Source organism: Amphiura filiformis, chromosome 5, assembly GCF_039555335.1.
Source record: "Amphiura filiformis chromosome 5, Afil_fr2py, whole genome shotgun sequence".
NCBI classification, from domain to species: domain Eukaryota; kingdom Metazoa; phylum Echinodermata; class Ophiuroidea; order Amphilepidida; family Amphiuridae; genus Amphiura; species Amphiura filiformis.
The window spans coordinates 47,551,401-47,571,460 of record NC_092632.1 but is presented as its reverse complement, the minus strand read 5'-3'; the positions used below and the strand labels follow the sequence as shown (position 1 = coordinate 47,571,460).

General features: G+C 35.4%; 2 protein-coding genes across 2 annotated transcripts in view; both read right to left on the bottom strand.

Moving 5' to 3' along the window:
• The window catches only part of LOC140151682 (tyrosine-protein kinase Mer-like), a 43,816-nt gene extending 36,557 nt beyond the window's left edge, over positions 1 to 7,259 (bottom strand). The window contains exons 1-7 of the mRNA XM_072174018.1: positions 7,085 to 7,259; positions 5,757 to 5,892; positions 4,877 to 5,096; positions 3,935 to 4,035; positions 3,094 to 3,285; positions 2,622 to 2,708; positions 1,348 to 1,463 (exon numbers count right to left, since the gene is read on the bottom strand). Coding sequence (XP_072030119.1) covers positions 1,348 to 1,463; positions 2,622 to 2,708; positions 3,094 to 3,285; positions 3,935 to 4,035; positions 4,877 to 5,096; positions 5,757 to 5,838 — 798 coding nt within the window. The 5' untranslated portion in view covers positions 5,839 to 5,892; positions 7,085 to 7,259. The remainder of the gene's footprint in view (positions 1 to 1,347; positions 1,464 to 2,621; positions 2,709 to 3,093; positions 3,286 to 3,934; positions 4,036 to 4,876; positions 5,097 to 5,756; positions 5,893 to 7,084) is intronic.
• A 5,056-nt stretch (positions 7,260 to 12,315) lies between these two features.
• LOC140153258 (uncharacterized) overlaps positions 12,316 to 20,060 on the bottom strand; it is a 36,612-nt gene continuing 28,867 nt past the window's right edge. The window contains exons 8-11 of the mRNA XM_072175958.1: positions 19,745 to 19,965; positions 18,575 to 18,649; positions 14,389 to 14,494; positions 12,316 to 13,670 (exon numbers count right to left, since the gene is read on the bottom strand). Of these exons, the coding sequence (XP_072032059.1) occupies positions 13,624 to 13,670; positions 14,389 to 14,494; positions 18,575 to 18,649; positions 19,745 to 19,965 (449 nt within the window). The 3' untranslated portion in view covers positions 12,316 to 13,623. The remainder of the gene's footprint in view (positions 13,671 to 14,388; positions 14,495 to 18,574; positions 18,650 to 19,744; positions 19,966 to 20,060) is intronic.

Here is a 20,060-nt window from a genome sequence, read left to right as displayed (position 1 = left end):
GTCCTCATGAATGACAATCTAATATGTCCAATGTCCACTAGCATTACTATACATGGGACATGCAGAATCTGAGTTCTCCAGCTTAATTTACACTGTAAAAAGCAAAAATTTACCATTTAAATGTGCACATACAAATGGTCTGGAACATATGCATGTAACGATACAGCTTTTTCTTCAGCATTGAAAATTGAAAGTAAAAGTACTGCATATTATTCAATAGTTGAATATACTAATTAAAATCACAACAGCAACTATTATTTCTGGAAAAGAATACAGGAAAAAGGTACTCTCAACAAATAAAACAGTATGCCACAATATCATTTAACTTTATGCAGAGTATTGAGTTCCATTTCCTTGTTGGCATAGTATAAATCATATGAAAACAGAGTCAATTGCTACAACAGAGAGTACAAAATTTGACAGTTTGTTTATACCTGTCAAACTTTGCACTCTCTATTATAAAATATCAATACAATGTGCACTTATAATGTATGGTCATTGCAAAAGAGAGCGTAATACATTCTGGAGCATGTTACCACACATATATGTGACCAGCTCCAACAAAACCCAAAACAAGTCGCCAGGCATGTTTTTGAGTTATAGGTCTTTAAAGATGACATTCCCATAAAAAATCAAATTTTGGAATTCCTAATTTCATGGTATTTGAACTTGGGACTAAGTGGACTTTCAAATCCTTGAAAGTACTTATTAAAAAGAGGGTTATTTAATCAATAATTGACAGTTGGTCTATGATAATCCCTATTCAATCCTGTGTAAAGCAGGAAACTATTAGCCCAATAGCAATTTCACGAAAATATCAAGGTATCATTTACAAAATTATCTGTATCTTGAAAAGTATTGATGCTATGTATATAATGTTGGTATCATTTTAAAGCTTATTGTCCCGTGCTTACATTTGTATGCAAATTATGAAAAGTCAAAAATGCGACTGTTTTGTCAAAACGGGTCACATATGGTTTTTCAGGAAGGGGAAGAAGATATCCATCTGCTGATCTGGAGAAAAAAGTTTTCATATTGAGTCATATGAGAATCACAGTTAAAATGTTACATGCCTGATAAAGGAGTGACGCACATATGGAACAATCTCCCAAGTCATATATGCAATGCACCCATAGCACTAGCTCAGTGCCAAAAGAGTCAGACAGGAGTGGTGTACGTACCGTATTGTGCAAGAGCTCCATCAAATCTAGTCACTCAAGATTGGAATTTTGTTTTCAACCCACAAAAGTGTCCCAATTTTTAGATTGACATGCCTAAAAACAAGGTCTGTGGTGGCCATGTCTTTTACACCTCTACCAAAATAAATTCATTCATAACAGTACATACCATAATGTGTGTAGTTGTAATAGGAGAATAGCCATCAAATCCACAAGTCCAGGAAAGTTTAACAGAGGATGAAGTTGTATTCATCATGACCACAGATTTGACAGAATCTGGTACCTCTGTAACAAAACACAATAGATAATGTACAGAATCAGTGTGGCAACCGGCCAAAATATTCAAATTTGTATCCAATTTGGGATATATGTTGACACACAAGCTTAGATTCAATAGACCTTTTAAGGAAGACTTTCACCAAAAAACATTGATCATGTGCAACCATCAAAACATATTCAGCCAATTAATTTCTGTCAATTTGAACACACATTTGACTTGCAATGGACATTGCATTCAATACGCTGCATCAAGTAAAAGAGCAAGGCAATACAAATCTGGTGTGAACAATCATGAAACGCCACATACTCATCAAATGTGCTGTCAACACTGTGTGATGGGTTTGGTGTTTTTTATTTCCATCTTTCTGAGTTTATTTCTGAAAGATTTCTGATAAGCTGCTGAAAAGGTCTACTGCAGTGTTCCAATATATTCCCAGTCTGACTGCTATCAAGCTGGGGCTAAGGTAGCACCTATTAGCCTGTAAAATTGTTTAATATGCTCCCAGTTCCATATAGAGCCATTTTGGTGAACAGAGATATATCAATTAGGCAGTTTGTCCACAATTACACATCAATTTTGCAAATGCACACCACTCTTATAAGATAGACCTATACCTTAAGGTAGTACCGTAGTAAGTGTTTTAGTTAAGTAAGTAGATAGGCTTTCACGATGGGATTCCATAACAATTGATTTTTATTCAGGTGCGCCATCGGATATCACATTACCGGTGCAACCGGTCAATGTGTGAAGACTACAGTACTGGTGCAGCCAGTCACTGTGTTAAATTGGTCAAGCTTTCATCAGATGTGGCTCTGACTTCATTTGTTAGTATTTTAGTTAATTTCAAAAGCACTGACAATTTTGGACAACCCAGTGTAATTTTGACAGAATCATTAGTATTTTCACCCATATAATTAGACCTGTAAATAGTATAGAAAATTTATTACGGCAGATGACTCATATATATTGTGTATTCTTGGGCATTTTGTCAGAAACTGAAATCAAGTCAAGATAATTCTGGCATTTGATGACTTACTAAAATCAAATACAACTAATTCTGGCATTAATCTATTAAAGTGAGACTGACTAGTACTGAAATCAAATAAAACTAATTATGGCATTAATGTGATACTGACTAACTTCAGTTATATTAATATCCATACCTTTGATGTTGATATGAGCAATGGTTGAGTTGACAGTCCCAAAACTATTATTTGCCTGGCAGAATATCTTGCAACTTTCAGTAACATCTGTCAAAAATTACAAAAATGTATATTACTTACAAACTCATGACAACTTGGCACAAAAATACAATACAAATTCAGAATATATACCAAGGAAAGTCTTTTTGTTGAAATGACTGCAAGTCACTAGGGGCGGTTTCTCAAAGCATGACTATGTGGCATGTATCCATACATCACCTAGAAAGATAAATCAATAAATGGATCCACATTGGTAGGGCTAGCCTACTGGTTTAGGCAGACTACCCGTTAGCCAAGCTTTGAGAAATTGGACCTAAGTGATAATTTGAGATGCAGAAGATTAAGGAAGTACAGTAGAACAGATCCGTTCAAATTACCATTCCTGATCAAAAGAAGTTTAGAAATAAATAATAAACAAGCAACACTGCCTTACTTTTTAGCTTTGTAGTGCTTCTTGTTTGCCACTCTGCCACTTTTTTAGAAGAAGCACTGTGAATAGTGTCTCCATTCTTCATAAGCCATGATATTTGTGCAGCAGGATCAGACTCAATATCACAGACAAGATCAACATCATCTCCACGGCTTATATTCTGACTTAATGGATGGCGTACAAAATGAGGTGGTCCTGAAAAGTAAAAGGCATGTGAATAACACATTAGAAATTTTTAATCTGACGAAAACTGTATATAAATTCCACTAACAGCTTTGACCATTATGTGGAATATTGTCACAAGTCATCATTCATCCCTTTTTTTTTTCTTCTGCCTAGGCAGGATCACCCTCGACCAGTCAAAAGGTCCCAAGTTTGAGTCCTGGCGAGGTTAAAAAAGTCATAAAATATGTTCTTGTGAAATAATTGCGATGGCTTGAATTTCCCCTGGACAAGGAACTAGGTGTCTAATTGTCTCGGTTTACCTATATATTACTCAAGGAGCTGATCCTGGTTGCGATGGTTATATGTTGGTAGACAAGGGAACTGCACCTATATTAAACTGCATCTCTGAATGTAGTCAAATGTCAAATATTCTTTTTTCTTCCCAATGAATGCAGAATGAATGCGACACATACTTCACTTATCCTGCTTTTTTACTCATCCTGCTGATGTCTGATCCAATCATTTTCGGATAAAGAGGTTGGACTGTATTGGTATTAAAATATCCTTGAATGGTCATAGAGGAGACATTTTATACAACCAAGACATGCACTTAATATGGGATAAAACAGTTGCAGTTAGGGTATTTTTGTGGACACTTTAGTAAATAACCTTCCCTCACCTTTTACTTCAACTTCAAAGTTTTCTGTATTTGATTCTCCATTGCGACAGATTGCCTGACAGGTGTAGCGCCCTCTGTGAAACACAGTTGCAGATGGTATGCTAACAAATAACAAAGATAAAGTCGGATATTCAACATTATATATACTTAATAAAGAAAACGGTCTTCCCCAAAAATACCTTTCATATTCTGTGCACATGTTTGTGATAGGACTAGTACCAGGTGAAATTTCTATGGGGGCAAGTTGATGACCCACTGACTTGTACTGCTCACAGAATTGGCTGTAGAAGTAGTGATGTAACAGGGTTAATTACCATAGCGACTGGTCAAATGTATTTCCCCATATTATAAACAGGCTGCACTCATCACCTGTCATGCTTGTGTATGTGTGCAATCATAGATTGAACTATACCGCTCTTTTCAAAGACACTAATCATGCAGGTGCGAGTGAAACATACATGACATAGTAAAATATGAAATTTTTACAGAATTATGATCCAGGTCTTTATGCCTATTCTTTGATCATCTATGGTGCAGTACAGAGGTACAGCATACATCTAGTGCCGGGTAATACATTCAAAAATAGTTTTCAAAAATGTGCAATTTTAATGCCAAAATAACCTCCAAGTGAGGTTTCTAGGGTGTCCTGACATGGATGAAGGAGATTGCAGTAGACAAAGATTATAACTTTTGGCATAAACAAGCATTCCACTTGTTTAAATCATACATGTTCCTGTATTAAAATGCATCCATAAGCTTGTTATTATGATAGTGATGAGTCAAAACTATTTTGGCATTAAAATTAGTGCTGTAACAGGATTAATTACCACAATGAAATTTATTAACCTATGACCTTTAAGTGCTAGGCAAATCGATAAATTGCGATTTTTCATATTGTGTACATGCATTAATTACACTTTCAAGCAGGAGATGTATACTCACAATATGTCACCCACACAAAATCTGCCACTCTCACAATAATGTGGATCGTCCATGCAATATACATTAGATTGTATAGGAACTCCATTATGTTGCCAAGTAAAGTTGAGATTGGTTTCTGACATTGGGGTACAGGCATCGCAAGATAAATTGATAGCTTGTGAAACAGCCACCTTCTCAGTTGAAGGAGGATATCTCCCATGTAAGCTGCAGTCAGTAGCACCTGAAAATTGACAAAATGTATTGAGTTGATTAATGGTCATTTTCATGGTAAGGGGTGTAACTTAAAAATTTGAACCATATTGATCAGTAGTGGTCTTAGGAAACTACAGAATTCCAAGATTTTTTGCCTCATAAATCATGTACTTAGTAGCTACCTAGGGTAGCACAGAAAACTTTGAGAGTTACTGTGTTCAGTTTTTGCAGGCTCATATGTACCATAAATTTGACCTTTTTGTTGTGTTAATAATAATACAGTACCATTTTTGTAAAGATCTGTATTTTTTTCCAGTTTAGATCATGGAGTGTTTTCTAATGCTGAAAATGTAGTCATATAATCACTAAAAATTGCCCCAATATTTTCAGTTGTGAAGGACCCTGCAATTTTGTTAAAAATATGTGGTGTGATCAAGTGAAATCGGTCTGAAGTCGGTCATATTCAAATTTTATTTCCTTATTGGATTGTAACAAGCAATGGCAAAGCCCAGTTGCAAAGCTATATTTTGCAGCAAACCCCACTGAAAGATATGAACAGTTTATAAAGAGTTTCCAAAACAATAGGAAACAAAGGGAAACATTTCCTTTGGCTGGCTACATCTTAAGATCAATATTTCCGACTTCCAACTGATTTTGCTTGATCCAATCACATATTAAGCACACTTACTTGAAGCTGGAATCCTTAATGTAGCACTGAAGAAAGTAATATGTAGCAAGATTGCCCATGCTAGTCTCCATTTAACCAACATCTTGAATAGTCTTTCTACATATTAGTCTTGAAGATATATGCATTTGAAATCCTCCTGAATAATAATTAAAAAAATAACAACAACAACAATAACAACAATAACAATAATGATAATGATAACCATCGTCCGCTTTTTTTCTGCTGTTTTATTTTTTTTCCAAATCTACTACACAAAAATCTCACATCTGACATTGTCAGATGTCAAAATAGCATAAATTGTAAATCTCAATAAAATTCTTTATCTAGACCACAGTGAAACCTCCTTGACATGTGAAAAGGTGGTCTATTCTTGTCAAAAAGCTCATCCCATAGATAAAAAAAACTAAGTAAAAAATACCCCTAAAAAAACGCATTCCGCATTATAGGTTTTAACTTGGGAACTGCTTTGAGACAAACTATTAAATTAAGATGGCCTAATAATAACAATAATAATAAACATAACTATTTATCACTATCATTACTAATAAATTTGAAGCATATTTAACATAAACTTCTGAATTATTCTGAACAAACTAAATCATGATGAACACAATTGAAACAAACTTATAGGAACTATTATCATCTGTTTCAGATGTGTTGCCAATAGGTTGCAAGGTATAATGGTATTAACAAAATCAAATACTTCCTCCCGTAATCCACTCTTCTTACCAGTGGCATGCGTAGGTGTTAAAAAGTAGGGAGCAAGGGCTGCATTCCCTGACTGATCAAATCTTTTCGACTTGCTTTGATCCCTGAAATTGTTACTCCATAATTTTACCCGAAACTGGCTGACTACTGCTACTTACCCTTGCTTGTCCCAACACATTTTTCGTACTATAATATCATCTGGGGTAATACATCTCAATTAATCACTCCACACTCTTCAGAAAAGGGTCCACACTTATCACTTGCCGACTCTTGCATCTACACAACACCACTTCAAAACACACTTATGCTTGATGACATTGACATTCATTTCAATCAAACTTCACTTTTTATGTACAAATGAAGAGCTTAGTTTCAAAACCCCTTAAATCCACTTTAGCAATTTTGAGAACACATCATAAAATCATCAAAAAAATCACTGATATAAGGGGGTTTTCAACAAAAGCAGTTTTGGGCGGGATGCTTGGGTAGGATGAGCATCCCTCATGGATGCAAGGGGTTTTGAAACTAACCTCTTCAAATACACACTCTGACTCTTTTAGTTGTTGGCACCAGCTGATTTCATACAAATAATTGAATATTTCACCACTTAAAATACTCACCCCAATCTATTTGCTCACTCTCCCCACACTACTGCTATCTAGATGCAAACTTGGCTGATGTTTGTTCCTCTTCCTCCAAATGGAATAATCGTTCTGTAATCAGAAGCAAAACCTATAAGTATGGTATAGTTTTACTTCCGGTATATTTCTGGTGTCTATTGGTCAATTTGATAACAAGCCATGAATTCCATTGAAAAACAATGCATAAAGGTTTTTTGATACTTCCTGTTATGATGATCAGTTGAAATTAAGTATTTATTAAGTAATTACAGTAATGTTTTACCTCACTTGCATATCCGAGATGGCTGCTATGGGTGTGTACCATTGGTGCCATTAAGCAAGGAGCGGAATTTTTCTGTTGGGGCATTATTATGTGCTATAAGCAAAAGAAGTGTTAATAATAATTGCGCATGCACCCAAATGAAATAATATATGGAAAGATTTTTAAATCCAGCTAAAAAGCTAAGCAAATGTTTATTTTGTAATTGAAAGAATACTTTGGTGTCTAACAACACACACTTCTCTGATGATAAGATCCACCATTAAGAGAGACATGGTCCAATTTTTCAATGTTCTGTTTTTACATTAAGGCCTACCATAAAAACAATGTCTTTCCAAATTTTGAGTTGTATTACTCCAGCGGTTTTGATATGAGGGGCAAAAACGTGCATAACAATACCCCGAGAACAATACCCCATAGGATAGTTCATACACTTCTGGTGTGGTTACCATATAATTCCTCACATTTTTATTCATGTTTTCTTATAGCATTAAATTTTTCTGAGATATGAGCTTTCTTCTGATACCAAAATCTCAGTTTTGAAGAAGAAAAAATGGAGGACGAGTCTGTCTATCGGGTCAAGGACCGTTAACAAAGTACAAGTTTAAGTCTTTTTTTCAAATTTCAATTTAAACTAGTTTTGTTTTTACAGGAAATTAAAATGTACATGTCCAGAATGAAAACTGAATTAAGAGTACTGTTACAACTCTTTCCGTTCTTTGTATAATATCTACCCACGCTCTCGAATCCCACTCAGGGCGTCTATTCTTACGTTATTCACCCCCAAATGGGAGGGAATAAATTTACTCCTTTGGGGAAGAATTTTGTGTTTTGAAAAAGAAAAAAACGATAGGGGAAAAAAGAGAAAATCAACAGGATTCAAGGAAGATTAAAATAATTATGTTTTATGGTTATTTTGAGGATGAAATAAAATCCAGATTGATGAGATAATATCTGCCTCCCCCATTTAATGTTGAACAAAGCCATGTTGTTGGCAAGTCTGTGTGACCCTCCAACATTGAAAACTGGGAGTGGGGAAGGGCAAGATACAGGGGGCAGTTTTAACATACATTACATGTATGTTTCACTACTAGCCTCTCCACTTTTGTTTATTACATGTGTGCCAACTACTTTTTCCAATAGGCACTGCAATCATTGATACTACATACCACCAATGGAGGAAAAATGCATGGTCTCAATGCATTAAAATCCAGGGTTGTGTATTCCTCATCATATCCAAATACATGGGGGTTAAATATCCTTCATACCATCCAGGATTCACACACACATTTATTAGTCCAATTCCTTGTCAACAACAAAGAATTTAAATGGCAGAAGACCAAATAAGTCATATTTCACACATATCGGTATTGGAAATCTGCTATTGCTCAGTGCTCAGGAGGAAACAATTCCAGGGTACCATATCTAACCTATAGTCCTCCCTAAGCCATAAACAAACAAAAATTGTTCATTACCCGACTGACTGTTAAAAAAACATAGACCTTACCCTTTTTGTTACTTTTCAGAACAAATTATCCTCAATCCTAATGTCTTTTTCTAAACAAAATAGGATGAAAGATATGTATTTTTTTAAATGCACATATAATATTGTCTTGTATCTTCAGGTTAGTAGTACTTTCATTCAAGTATTATTACTTTAAAAATAATTGAATCTTCTCAACTCTTAAGGCACAGCTTCTAAGGGACAATTCACTAATACTTGTTATGGGGGACCTGATGTAAAAAGAAAACATTTGGGGGCCTTGCTTTACTTGCTTCGCTCGGCATTGGTCACAAAACAAGTCCCGCTCCCTGGATAAAAAAATTCTGCCACACACCTCTGATGACACTATGCAAATAGTAATTATTATTCTTGATACAATTTATGACATCACCATGGGTATGATAGCAAGGGTAATTGGTACCTTACCTGGCAATGATAGTGCTATAGCACCAAATTAGATGTGGTGCCAGACGACGGTGGCTGACATTATTCAATGTGGCAACAGCCAATAGCGTAAACAAAACAGACAATATGACAGCAACACTGCCTGGACGTTGGACGCAATTATTTTTCCCCGAGCCAAGGTGCGTTTTTAGCTCTATTGGCCCTGTTACAGAAAAAAAATGCACAAAATATATTTCCCAGTGCAATGTATACATATTCACATGAAAATAAATAATTTTGGATTCAAAATGAATGTGAAGAAAAAAAATTATTTATATAGCCGGGAGTGGGAATCGATCTCGGGACCCTATGCGTGGCAGGCGAAGCCGCTACCGCTGCACCACGCATACATTGATACACGTGGGGGGTGGGGGAATTTTTAGTATATATCATAACATATTGTGCATTATTCATTTTTTTATTCAAAAATTCAAAAAATGAGGTTAAATCCGTTGTGCTTAATAACATGCATACTCTCTTAGAATTATTTGAGACATTTTCGTGTTTAAGTGTAAAACCAATGACGACATCAAAATTCAGTCAATCTTGCCCCCCCTCGCAATGTATGCGAAGCCGCTACCGCTGCACCACGCATACATTGATACACGTGGGGGGTGGGGGAATTTTTAGTATATATCATAACATATTGTGCATTATTCATTTTTTTATTCAAAAATTCAAAAAATGAGGTTAAATCCTCAACGGATTTAGACTGATAAAATAGTGCTTAATAACATGCATACACTCTTAGAATTATTTGAGACATTTTCGTGTTTAAGTGTAAAACCAATGACGACATCAAAATTCAGTCAATCTTGCCCCGCGGTGTGGTGCCTAAATATAGTTGAAATGACAAACATAACTTTATAATACTCACCACAAGCTACTTGTTCATTCTGCAAATGTTGTTATCCAGATGTATGCTCATTCCTGGGGACAGCCTATTAGTGGCATTAGTGTGTTTCCATGGTTGATCAAGACCTAACATCTGGCTAGCAACTCCCTCAGTCAAGAGATGTCAGATTTCACTGTGTAGACTTTTTTCACTTTTGTTCTTTGGGACCCTATCGGAAATAAGCTTGCCTTTTCTGCTGGCTTAATGGGTTATCCCGGCTTGTCATTTTTGTCTGTGTGTTCTGATCCTAAATGGCTTTGTGGCTGGATTTAATTAATTTGTCACATTAATGTGCTTTGTAAATTTTTCTTTATCATTTGTTTTTGTATTCCAATGATCAATGCCAAATAAAAAACAAAACAAAAAACATGACAAAATTTGGTATAATTTATTTGAACTTCCTGTTCAAAAAGCATGTAGTAAAAACAGTGTGACTTGATACATTCAATTTAATATATATTTATTTCATTTTGTTATTAATATATAATAAAATGTCCAGGTATATATATATATATATCATTAAAATCAAATATGTGACACGATCTGGTCCATGGGGGCCAAAGCGGCAAATTTGAAATTGAGATAAAGGTAAAAATATGAAGTAAAAAACAATAAAATACATAAGAAAATAGGCATCAAAAAATTCATAACTTTAGAACCAAGTATGTTAGACCTTTGGTGTTTATAGCCTATTGTATGTATAATGTAATAATTACAGTAACTCAATTTTCAAAAATGCCTCCTTTGGCCCCCATGGACCAGATCCTGTCACATATAAGACCAATCGTTGTAACAGGTATATCCCTTGGACTGCTTGGTTGGAATCAAAATATGAATGGATAAAACAATCAATACAACCAATCAATCAATATGTGTGTGCCTTGTTCAAACTTCGCAAGTAAAGTCAACTTACTGTCAAAAGTAAACTTAACAGTAGTGCCCGTCTAAGCGCACTTACATGTAGCTACTTGCAAGTTACTTTCAACGATTTTATCTTACCAATCCTATTGTGATTGTGCATAATATACCACACTCTTACTTGTGAGTTGGCTTAAGTCCGGCATGGATACAGACTTGCAAGAAGGTTAATTTAACTACTGGGTCGAAAGTAAGTACTTTCAAAAGTAGTACACCTAATAGAAAATTTTTTAAACAACCACAGTTATCATCATCTTCAGTTCTAAAGCCACATCTGAGTTAGTAAGTGGATCTCCTTTTTCCTTTTAATTTGATCAATGATTCAAACTTTGTAATGTTATCCACTGTATCAACTTACATTTCTGTGCATGCTGTACTGATGGGCTTGAAGTTATCCACTGTATCAAGTTACCTTTCTACACATTCTGTACTGATGGGTTTGATTTCCAACTTTTGCTTTCTAGATGGGACTGGAAATGGTCAAAAAGTCACCAAATTGGGCTAGCAAATTGCAGATTTTATTGTCAGCCCACCCTTCTCTTGGTCATGGTTGTTTCATCTCTTGCACTTGTGCATTTCTCACATCTGAGAAATCTCTATTGATTTGTACAGGGCCATTCAGTTCCAGTCAATTTTCTCTGCATAGAAAATACCAATGTGCTTTTCCTTTTGTAATTATTGGGAGTTGATTCCCCTGATAAGAAACCAAACCTTTGGAATTGTTTCACAAAAAAGTATTTATTTTATGGCAAGTTTTGTGATACCCCTCATTGAGTGCAACAGCAAGCCTCCCCCTCATGTCAGAGGGCATGAGATGGAACAGCCAAAAACAACCAATGTGATGAAGCGCTATCACGAGTGGCAAGTTGTGAAAGTAGCTTGGTGCACTGGACTACTTTGGTTGTTCCTCTGCTAGTGCTTCTTACTTGTGATTTCAAGGAGGATGGTCCCATTCCATCATAATCTGTTTGAATGACCTTGACGCCCACTGCCGACCCATGAACTTTTATGCTGCTGTTCCCATCACTTCTATGAGCCAAAAAGGTGCATTTGAAAGGCCTATACTTAAATGGGATAACTCACTAATGAGTTGCCACTCACTCTGCTGGGACAGATAAGAAGGCATCACAGATGTTTCAAAATGACCCTGCCAGTGATATATGTTAAAAATATAAGATACAAATATAATGTCTTGATTTGTATATTAAAAATCATTTTTATTATTACACCCTTATTAAATACAAATATAATATTTCATGTTTTAATTACAAAATTAATGGCACTTGAATATTCCATATGCATGATTTGTGACTTATTCTGATTCACGAGTTGCTATAAGATCTATAATAAATATCCCATTTTCTGAATTAACGTGATTTTACAAATTTACTTGTATAATCTGTCTCGTCTCAAGTTGAGATTTCGCAGTGATAGATTTAAATCATGGGTGCTAAACATAATCCTGTGTGACATATACACACATGTAGAAGGGCAGCCTGTCATTCACTGGCGACGCAACCGGTATAAACACACCAATTCAAATCTGCCACTGAAAAATCCAACATGGCATTACTCTCAACATGAGATAAGACACACTATTATCCATATACCTTCCTCGAGGCAGTATATTAAAATAAAATTTTGTGACTTTCTCCAAAACTGCTCATTTTTGCATGAATCTGTTATGCTAGTCGGATTCCTATGTCATTCCTCTCTTAAAATGTAAACTTTTATAATTATTTTTAGAGATACAATGAAAAAAATATCTAACTTACTGCCTCGATTAAGATATACGGACTATAGTACATTTTGTTCACACACAACTAATAAGGTTAACCCCAACATCACCAAACATCAAAAAAACCTCGGCACAAAGCAAGCCCAAGCATCCTATGTGATCCAATTGCACAATTAACCGAGCAGACATATATATATACACAAAAACTATGGCAGGGCAGCATAAACAATTTTGGCTTGCTATCCCCAGTCTTGTGCTCTGCACCGAGGGGTCGGTGGTTCAAAACCGGACCGGAGAAAACAACTTTTCTTTCTTCCTTCTCCTTTGCCAAAAGTGCCATTTGCATTAGGGTTAATTAAGCCTAACTTCCCCTTTATTGAGCCCGTAATTAATAGTGAAAATGAACTAGAATTATGTGGTTCGTAATTAAGGCAGCCCATAACAAGGGCCAATAATCAGCACACACAAATATTTTGTTCCAAACAAAGTTCACATGGCATGTACTCACTGGAATGCTTCTTGGGTTTTTCCTTTCTCTCTGATTTCTGAATTCTACTTTAAAACTACGAAGACAGCCTAAATATTTTATTCTTGAGTGTCTTGGTTCAATCCAACCTGATTTTGTTTGTTCTATCAATTTCTTAGCCCAAGCCTCCTTTTCTCTCTTAATTATTGATTGTTACATGATCAAATGTTTTAGCTCTAGCCCCAAATTCATGGAATCATACAGATGGGATTTTGAATATGAATAGCTAAAATACTAATTTAGATATTGTTGATATTGCTCTGATACAGCATCTAATAGGCCTGAAAGAAAAAAGACAAAGAGAACATTTTCTTATATTCATATCTGCTATCACACAAGTTGGAAATTTTGTTTTCTTAGCAAATTAAACAATACAGGCCACATGTAAGTCAGACTTAGAGGAACTGTTCTCTAACATAACTCATTATTTTTTATCTTTATTTTTAAAATAAAGAAACTTGTACTCTTACTCTGCCATTATTATTTTAGATCTGGTCTGAGGTATTTAACTCAACACTGAATTAAGACAGATCCACAGAAATTTATGAGAGCCTTTAGACTTTTAGACCTAAGAACCCATATCCCTTAGATATTTTGGTTCATGTCAAGTCCAGCTGATGATAATCCCATATCATTAAGCAAATTTTTCTAGCGAGTGACATTGCTAGCTACAACTGAAACGCTAGCAGCATCATGACTGCTACCAGCGGCTGATCACTATCATGACTATAGACCATTTGACTTCCTTGAGAGAGTGACATCAGTGCGGGCTCCAGTGTGCATAGTATTAAATTGTACACATTGACTCAAAGAACCGACATGTGTATATGTTTAAATGTATGGTCATCTGCATACATCCAAAGTAACTCTGACAAAGTACTGATGTCACTCTCTTGAGGAAGGCAAAAACACTGTATAACAATGTTTTTGTCACTTGCTCTGACTGCTAGAATATGATATAGGTCATAGGTAGGCATAAGTGGGAGAGATTTGACTAACCTTTTGTTTTCAGCCACTCTTTGTTAAATAGTCTTGCATAGTATCTCTGTCCTGTATCACATAAACAGGTTACAATTACATGACCTGGTCCTAACATCTTGGCAACCTGTAGGAATGTGAGGGGAAAATAAAATCACACAATAGTGGTGATCAATCTCACTTGAAGCTTGCTTACACTTTAGCCAGTAACTGATACCCATTATTGAGTGTCTGCTCAAAGCAATTCAAATTAAAAAACTATGTCCATTAGAGTTTTTGCTGTCAAGTTCAACTTCACACATGCTACATCTGTCAACATTGGCAAAATACTCTGTTTTAACTCTTGTATTTACACTTGTTCACAGCTTTAGTACTAAGATGTGGAATCCTTTATAAGAAATACAAAATTAAAGATAAAATTTGTAATTCTTTATGTTCATGGGAATTTTTATTATTATTATCATTATTATTATAAGCAGTAGTAGTATTATTATTTTTATTATTATTATTTTGAAAATCTTGCTATGACATTAATTCATCAAGTTGCCTAAAATTGTGAAAAATGCAAACAAAATATTGCTTAAATCCCTTTTTGATGGTATGCCCAAGTTGTCTTACATCCCCTCGATTTCAATTGGGGCAACACTTAACATTCTTCATTTCCGAAGTTATCCTATCGTAATTCAAACTAAATTGAATTTAGTTTTGACTAACCAGAGAAGTCTTTTTTGTCTTGCAACTTTTCTGGACTAATCAACCAATAGGTTCATCCATTTCCTGGATATGTCTAAATATTTAGCTTCCGTATTATGATATTGTCATTTACCTGTGCGTGCCTAGGTACAGTGTTTATTTGCTTTAATCATAGTTTCACCTAAAATGAAACTAATATGTCAATATTATTTGATGCTTTTGTTAGTTTTGTCTCTGTATCAGTTTTACATTATTACATATCCATAGCACCAATGGTTATGAAACCTTCAAGTGCAAAATAATTTTGCTTTCAACATTTCACAAAGTGAAAGTTAATACTTTCCAGGAAAATTATATCCTGAACTCCTGAACATTATGCATTGATCACTAAAGTTTGTGTCAAAAACAAAAGCAGCTTGTCTTTTCTTTACAAAATCTAAAAATAACTAAAGAATGCCTACTTCACCCTAACACTTACCATAACCTTATTTCCATCCCATCCCCCAACTCAAACCCTAACCTCTAAACCTTATTCTTAGTCAGTGGGAGTGGTCTAGTTCGTAGATACATTTCTGATTGGACAATCGCATGATTTTGTGTGCCGTCTATCAGGCCGTAGAGCGACCCCACGTCATCATGCGTCTTGATAATGCGTAACGCAACACGTGTAGAGATCTTGCGCGTATGTATCGCGCTGGATGCGTGAGACTAGTGCGGAATACTGCGAACGCCTAGCACTACGCGCAACAGAATACGGGAAGTTGTAAACAAGTTTCGTTCATTTTATAATGAGGGAGTTTTTATTACGGTAACTTAGTTTTTACTTTAAAAAATTGTTTACAGTTATTAAAATAGGCCTAATATTTAACTGACTAAGAATGAGAATAAGCGATAGGAATTTTTATTTTGCCTATCCTCTACCTATGATGAGCGACAGGCAGGTCCAATATTTTTATCGTAGTGGATACCGCTGCGCGGCATCCACTACTCAAAATATTGGACCTGCCTGTCGCTCTATCACACGGTAGAGGATAGGCAAAATAAAAATTCCTATCGCTTATTCTCTAAATAACAAGATGTTGGAGGTATGCTGTAGTTACGTTAATATCTGGACAATCCCAGTACCCACTGCTTGCGGATGTATATTTAGAATAGTTTCAATCTGGTGTCAATTCTGACTTGCTGACTTCCTTCAAACTAATTCAAAGGGACTACATTCTTAGAAATAATTGTTCGAACACTTTAAAGGCCTTATTTGGAATGTTCCCCCTTCTACCCCGTTCAATGTTGGCATGCCCAATATGCTCATCTTCACCATATCTTCTCCCAACATGGTTTGGTGGGGAAAGGGAAGGGGATACGCATAAGATGAACATTGAGACAACACTATTATAATTCTTAGTTTCCAGTGACTCATATAGCGTGCGCACTATACTAAGAAGAACATGGAAATTAGAGAGGTGTTCGAACACATTTTTTCCGGAATTGTAGTCACTGCAGAATTCAAGTCAAACTAGTTTCAACAAAGGTTAATGACTGTGCATCAGTTGTTTTGAGGGTATTGCAAAAGATCTAAACATTTTACTTTTGGAACCAAGGGATATTAACCATTTAAAACCATCACATTCCAATTTGTTTGATAATATTATCACATTCTTTTTGAAAACAAAATACAATTTAACTATACATTATATCGACAAGGCTAGCTGTATAGCTACATAGTCCCCATGACCCATATAGGACACACTTACGTGCCTTACCCCCTATATGTGACTTATGCCCATTTTGGCCACAGATGTTCAAAACCCATTCTCAGTAATTAAATTAGTTGAAGGGCTTTACATAAGTCCCATAGGTCAAATATTTTGGTCCATTGGTCCCAAATGTTAAAACAAAGGGCTGGCTGTTTCTTAGAATATAAAGCAGTTTCAGGGCTTTAAAGTTGGAACACTGATAGCATTTGAGCATATTATTTTGACATGGTTACATGAACATAAATCCCATAGGTCAAATATTATGGGCCCCTGGGCCCCAAATGTTAATACAAAGGGCTAGCTGTTACTCAGCAAATAAAACAGCTTCAGGACTATGAGTTGGTAGTACACTGATAGCCCTTTCAGCATTATACCTTTACATGGGTATATGAGCCCCACAAATTGAGCATAATACATTGGCAGAGCTACTTAAGTTCCATATGTTGAATAGTAAGGGCCTTCTATAAAGATGCGGGTATGCCTTTTTGTGTGCAAATAGAGAGCCCCTAGTTTTTATTACAGTTCTCTGCAAACATATGTAAAAAATACAATACAATACGGAAAGGGAATCTCAAATAGAAACTAATTTAAAGAGATTCCTTAGATTATAACCATATGAAAACTATCATATATACAAAATACATAAAAAATACAATTAAATAAAAGCAAATTGCACAGGCCCAAGATGGAATTATACACAAAAAGAACATCATTATTATGTACTAAGTTAAAATTTCTACCAAGTTTCGGGGTTTGTGCATTAGATGCATCAACATCAGCGCGCCTACATTATTTTGTCTAATTTATCTCCCAACAAGTAAGTAATACGTGTTCATTAACCTATAATTATACCACTTTATTCCAAACTGTCTTATGGAGAAAATCAAGCAGGTCACATGTTATAAAAAAATCCAGTGAATGCAAGGGTATAACTCCCAAAAACTTGAAGCTGAAAATGTTTAGAGAGTACAGGTCTTTATCAATATAATCTCAAACTGTCATTTAAGGGGTGGGGTATGAGCGTTTGGACAGTATTTATTGTGGGACATTAGAGCACATCAGACATATGTCGAATTGCATTCTGAATCGAAGAATGTCCTTCTGATATCAAATAATTTTGATTTTTGAAATTAATGTAAATACACATTTTATGGCAAATGATTAAAATTTATATTTTTGATATTCAACAGTACTCGAAGTAAACTTTATAAATTTGATGATTTATACTTAAGGTGTATGTAGGTGGGATGAAAAGCCGATGATCAATTGAAAATTTTGACCTTTCGTATTGAAGATATGGATTTTTTTCCCATAACACCAAAACAAATTAGGTCTTTTTGGGAAAAAAATCCATATCTTCAATATGAAAGGTCAATATTTTCAATTGATCGTCGGCTTTTCCTCCCAGCTACATACACTTTAAGAATATGTCATTAGATTTATACAATTTACTTCGAGGACTGTTATATATCAAAAATGTTAAAAATATCAAATTTTAATAATTTGTCATAAAATTTGTATCATATCGTGATTTTCAAAAAATATTTGATATCAGAAAGACATTCTTCGTATTCAGAATGCAATTCGATATGTCTGATGTGCTCTCATGTCCCACAAAAAATACTGTCAAAACGCTCATTCCAGATCCCTTAAGTTAAACTTATATCAATTTCTAGAGACAAATCAAAAGCTTGATCCTTGATTGAAACTGATTGTTTTGATGTGTCAGGAAATATGTACATTTCAAATATTTCATTTACCTGCACGGCAGCAACAACATTAAGTCCTGAAGAAGCACCAACAAAGAAACCATCTTCATGAAGAAGACGGAAAGTCTGAAAGAAAAAGAAAAGCAGGATTGAATAATTCTTTTATATTAACCTAAGAAAGAAAATGTAGCAGTTTTCATCTCCTAATTTTAGTGGATTGGTCATAAGGGAGCTATTCCTCTATCAATTGAGATAAGATTTTCAAGAAATGTGTGGGGGCATGTGTGTGGGGAAGAGGGGATGCATTTGCATCTGCATTCAAACTGTGGGGGTGTGCATATTATAATATTATACACACACCAACTGTGGAGCCTTATCGCAACCATGGAAATCCAGTGTCTTTCAGCCATAGAGGGGGTATAACACCTTACATTTTGTGATATGAACACATCCACAGAAAGTAGATTGTGTACAGATATGTGTGTGAAAATTGGTAAGAATTGTGTGTGATACTCAATGGTTGAAAACTCACACAAGCATCACACTTGGGGAGGGGGTGTCTACAAGAGAGGGGATTGTATACATGTATTTTTGTTTTTATGTTGTATATGGGGGTGCACATGTATGTATGTGTGTGTGTGTGGGGGGGGGGTGTGCGTGCACTGTGTTTGCTGCAAAACAAGGACACAAACACCAGATTTTCCTTGACATAAATGAGGATACATTGATCCTGTTACATAAATGAAGACATTGGCTAGATATCTCGAAGGAACGGCAATGCCAATTGTACAAAAAAAATTTGCTTGAGCTTACTCCTCTCTGATAACTTTATGGTCACCGTCAGACTACAATCCTCATTAAACTTGTTGGGGCACCAATGCAAAAATCATACTACGTCATGACCTTATTTCTGTTATTTTAAATTGCTGAAATGCTGCTTTGTTTTTGGTGTCAAGCCTAAACCCTTCCCTTACCTCCAAAACCTCACCCTTCCCTACCAATCAATGTTGGGTACTGCTAGGCGCACATAAGCAACATTACATGATTCTACATTGTTCAAAGGGAATAGGGGCTCATTTACATTCATTACTCTATTAAAAGTGTCCCAAAACTTTTGACGAGCATTGTAGGCAGGGTTCTAAATTACCATGTAACAAAGGGTTGGGATGGAGAGGGAGAATCTTGTTCCTGCAAAACTTTTCAATCCCATTATATACTCACCATATTTACAGAATCAGTATCCTGTATACAGAGAGCATCATCAATAGGAGCACCTTTAAGATTGTCTGTGACCCTGCCTTGTCCTATACCCTCTGTGATTGATGACCCATCTGTCCTTTCTAATTTGCCATTCTTAATAAAGTTGTAGAGTACACTGCCCTGTGGGTCTGCTAAGATCACTTTAATGTTTTTGTTCTTCTCTTTCAGATATGTTCCAACACCTGGTGATGAAAAAGGATGATTTATAGTGATCATGAGGTTTCAGCAGACAGTATTACTGAATTGAGTGAACCAAGACACTCCAGAAATATATATC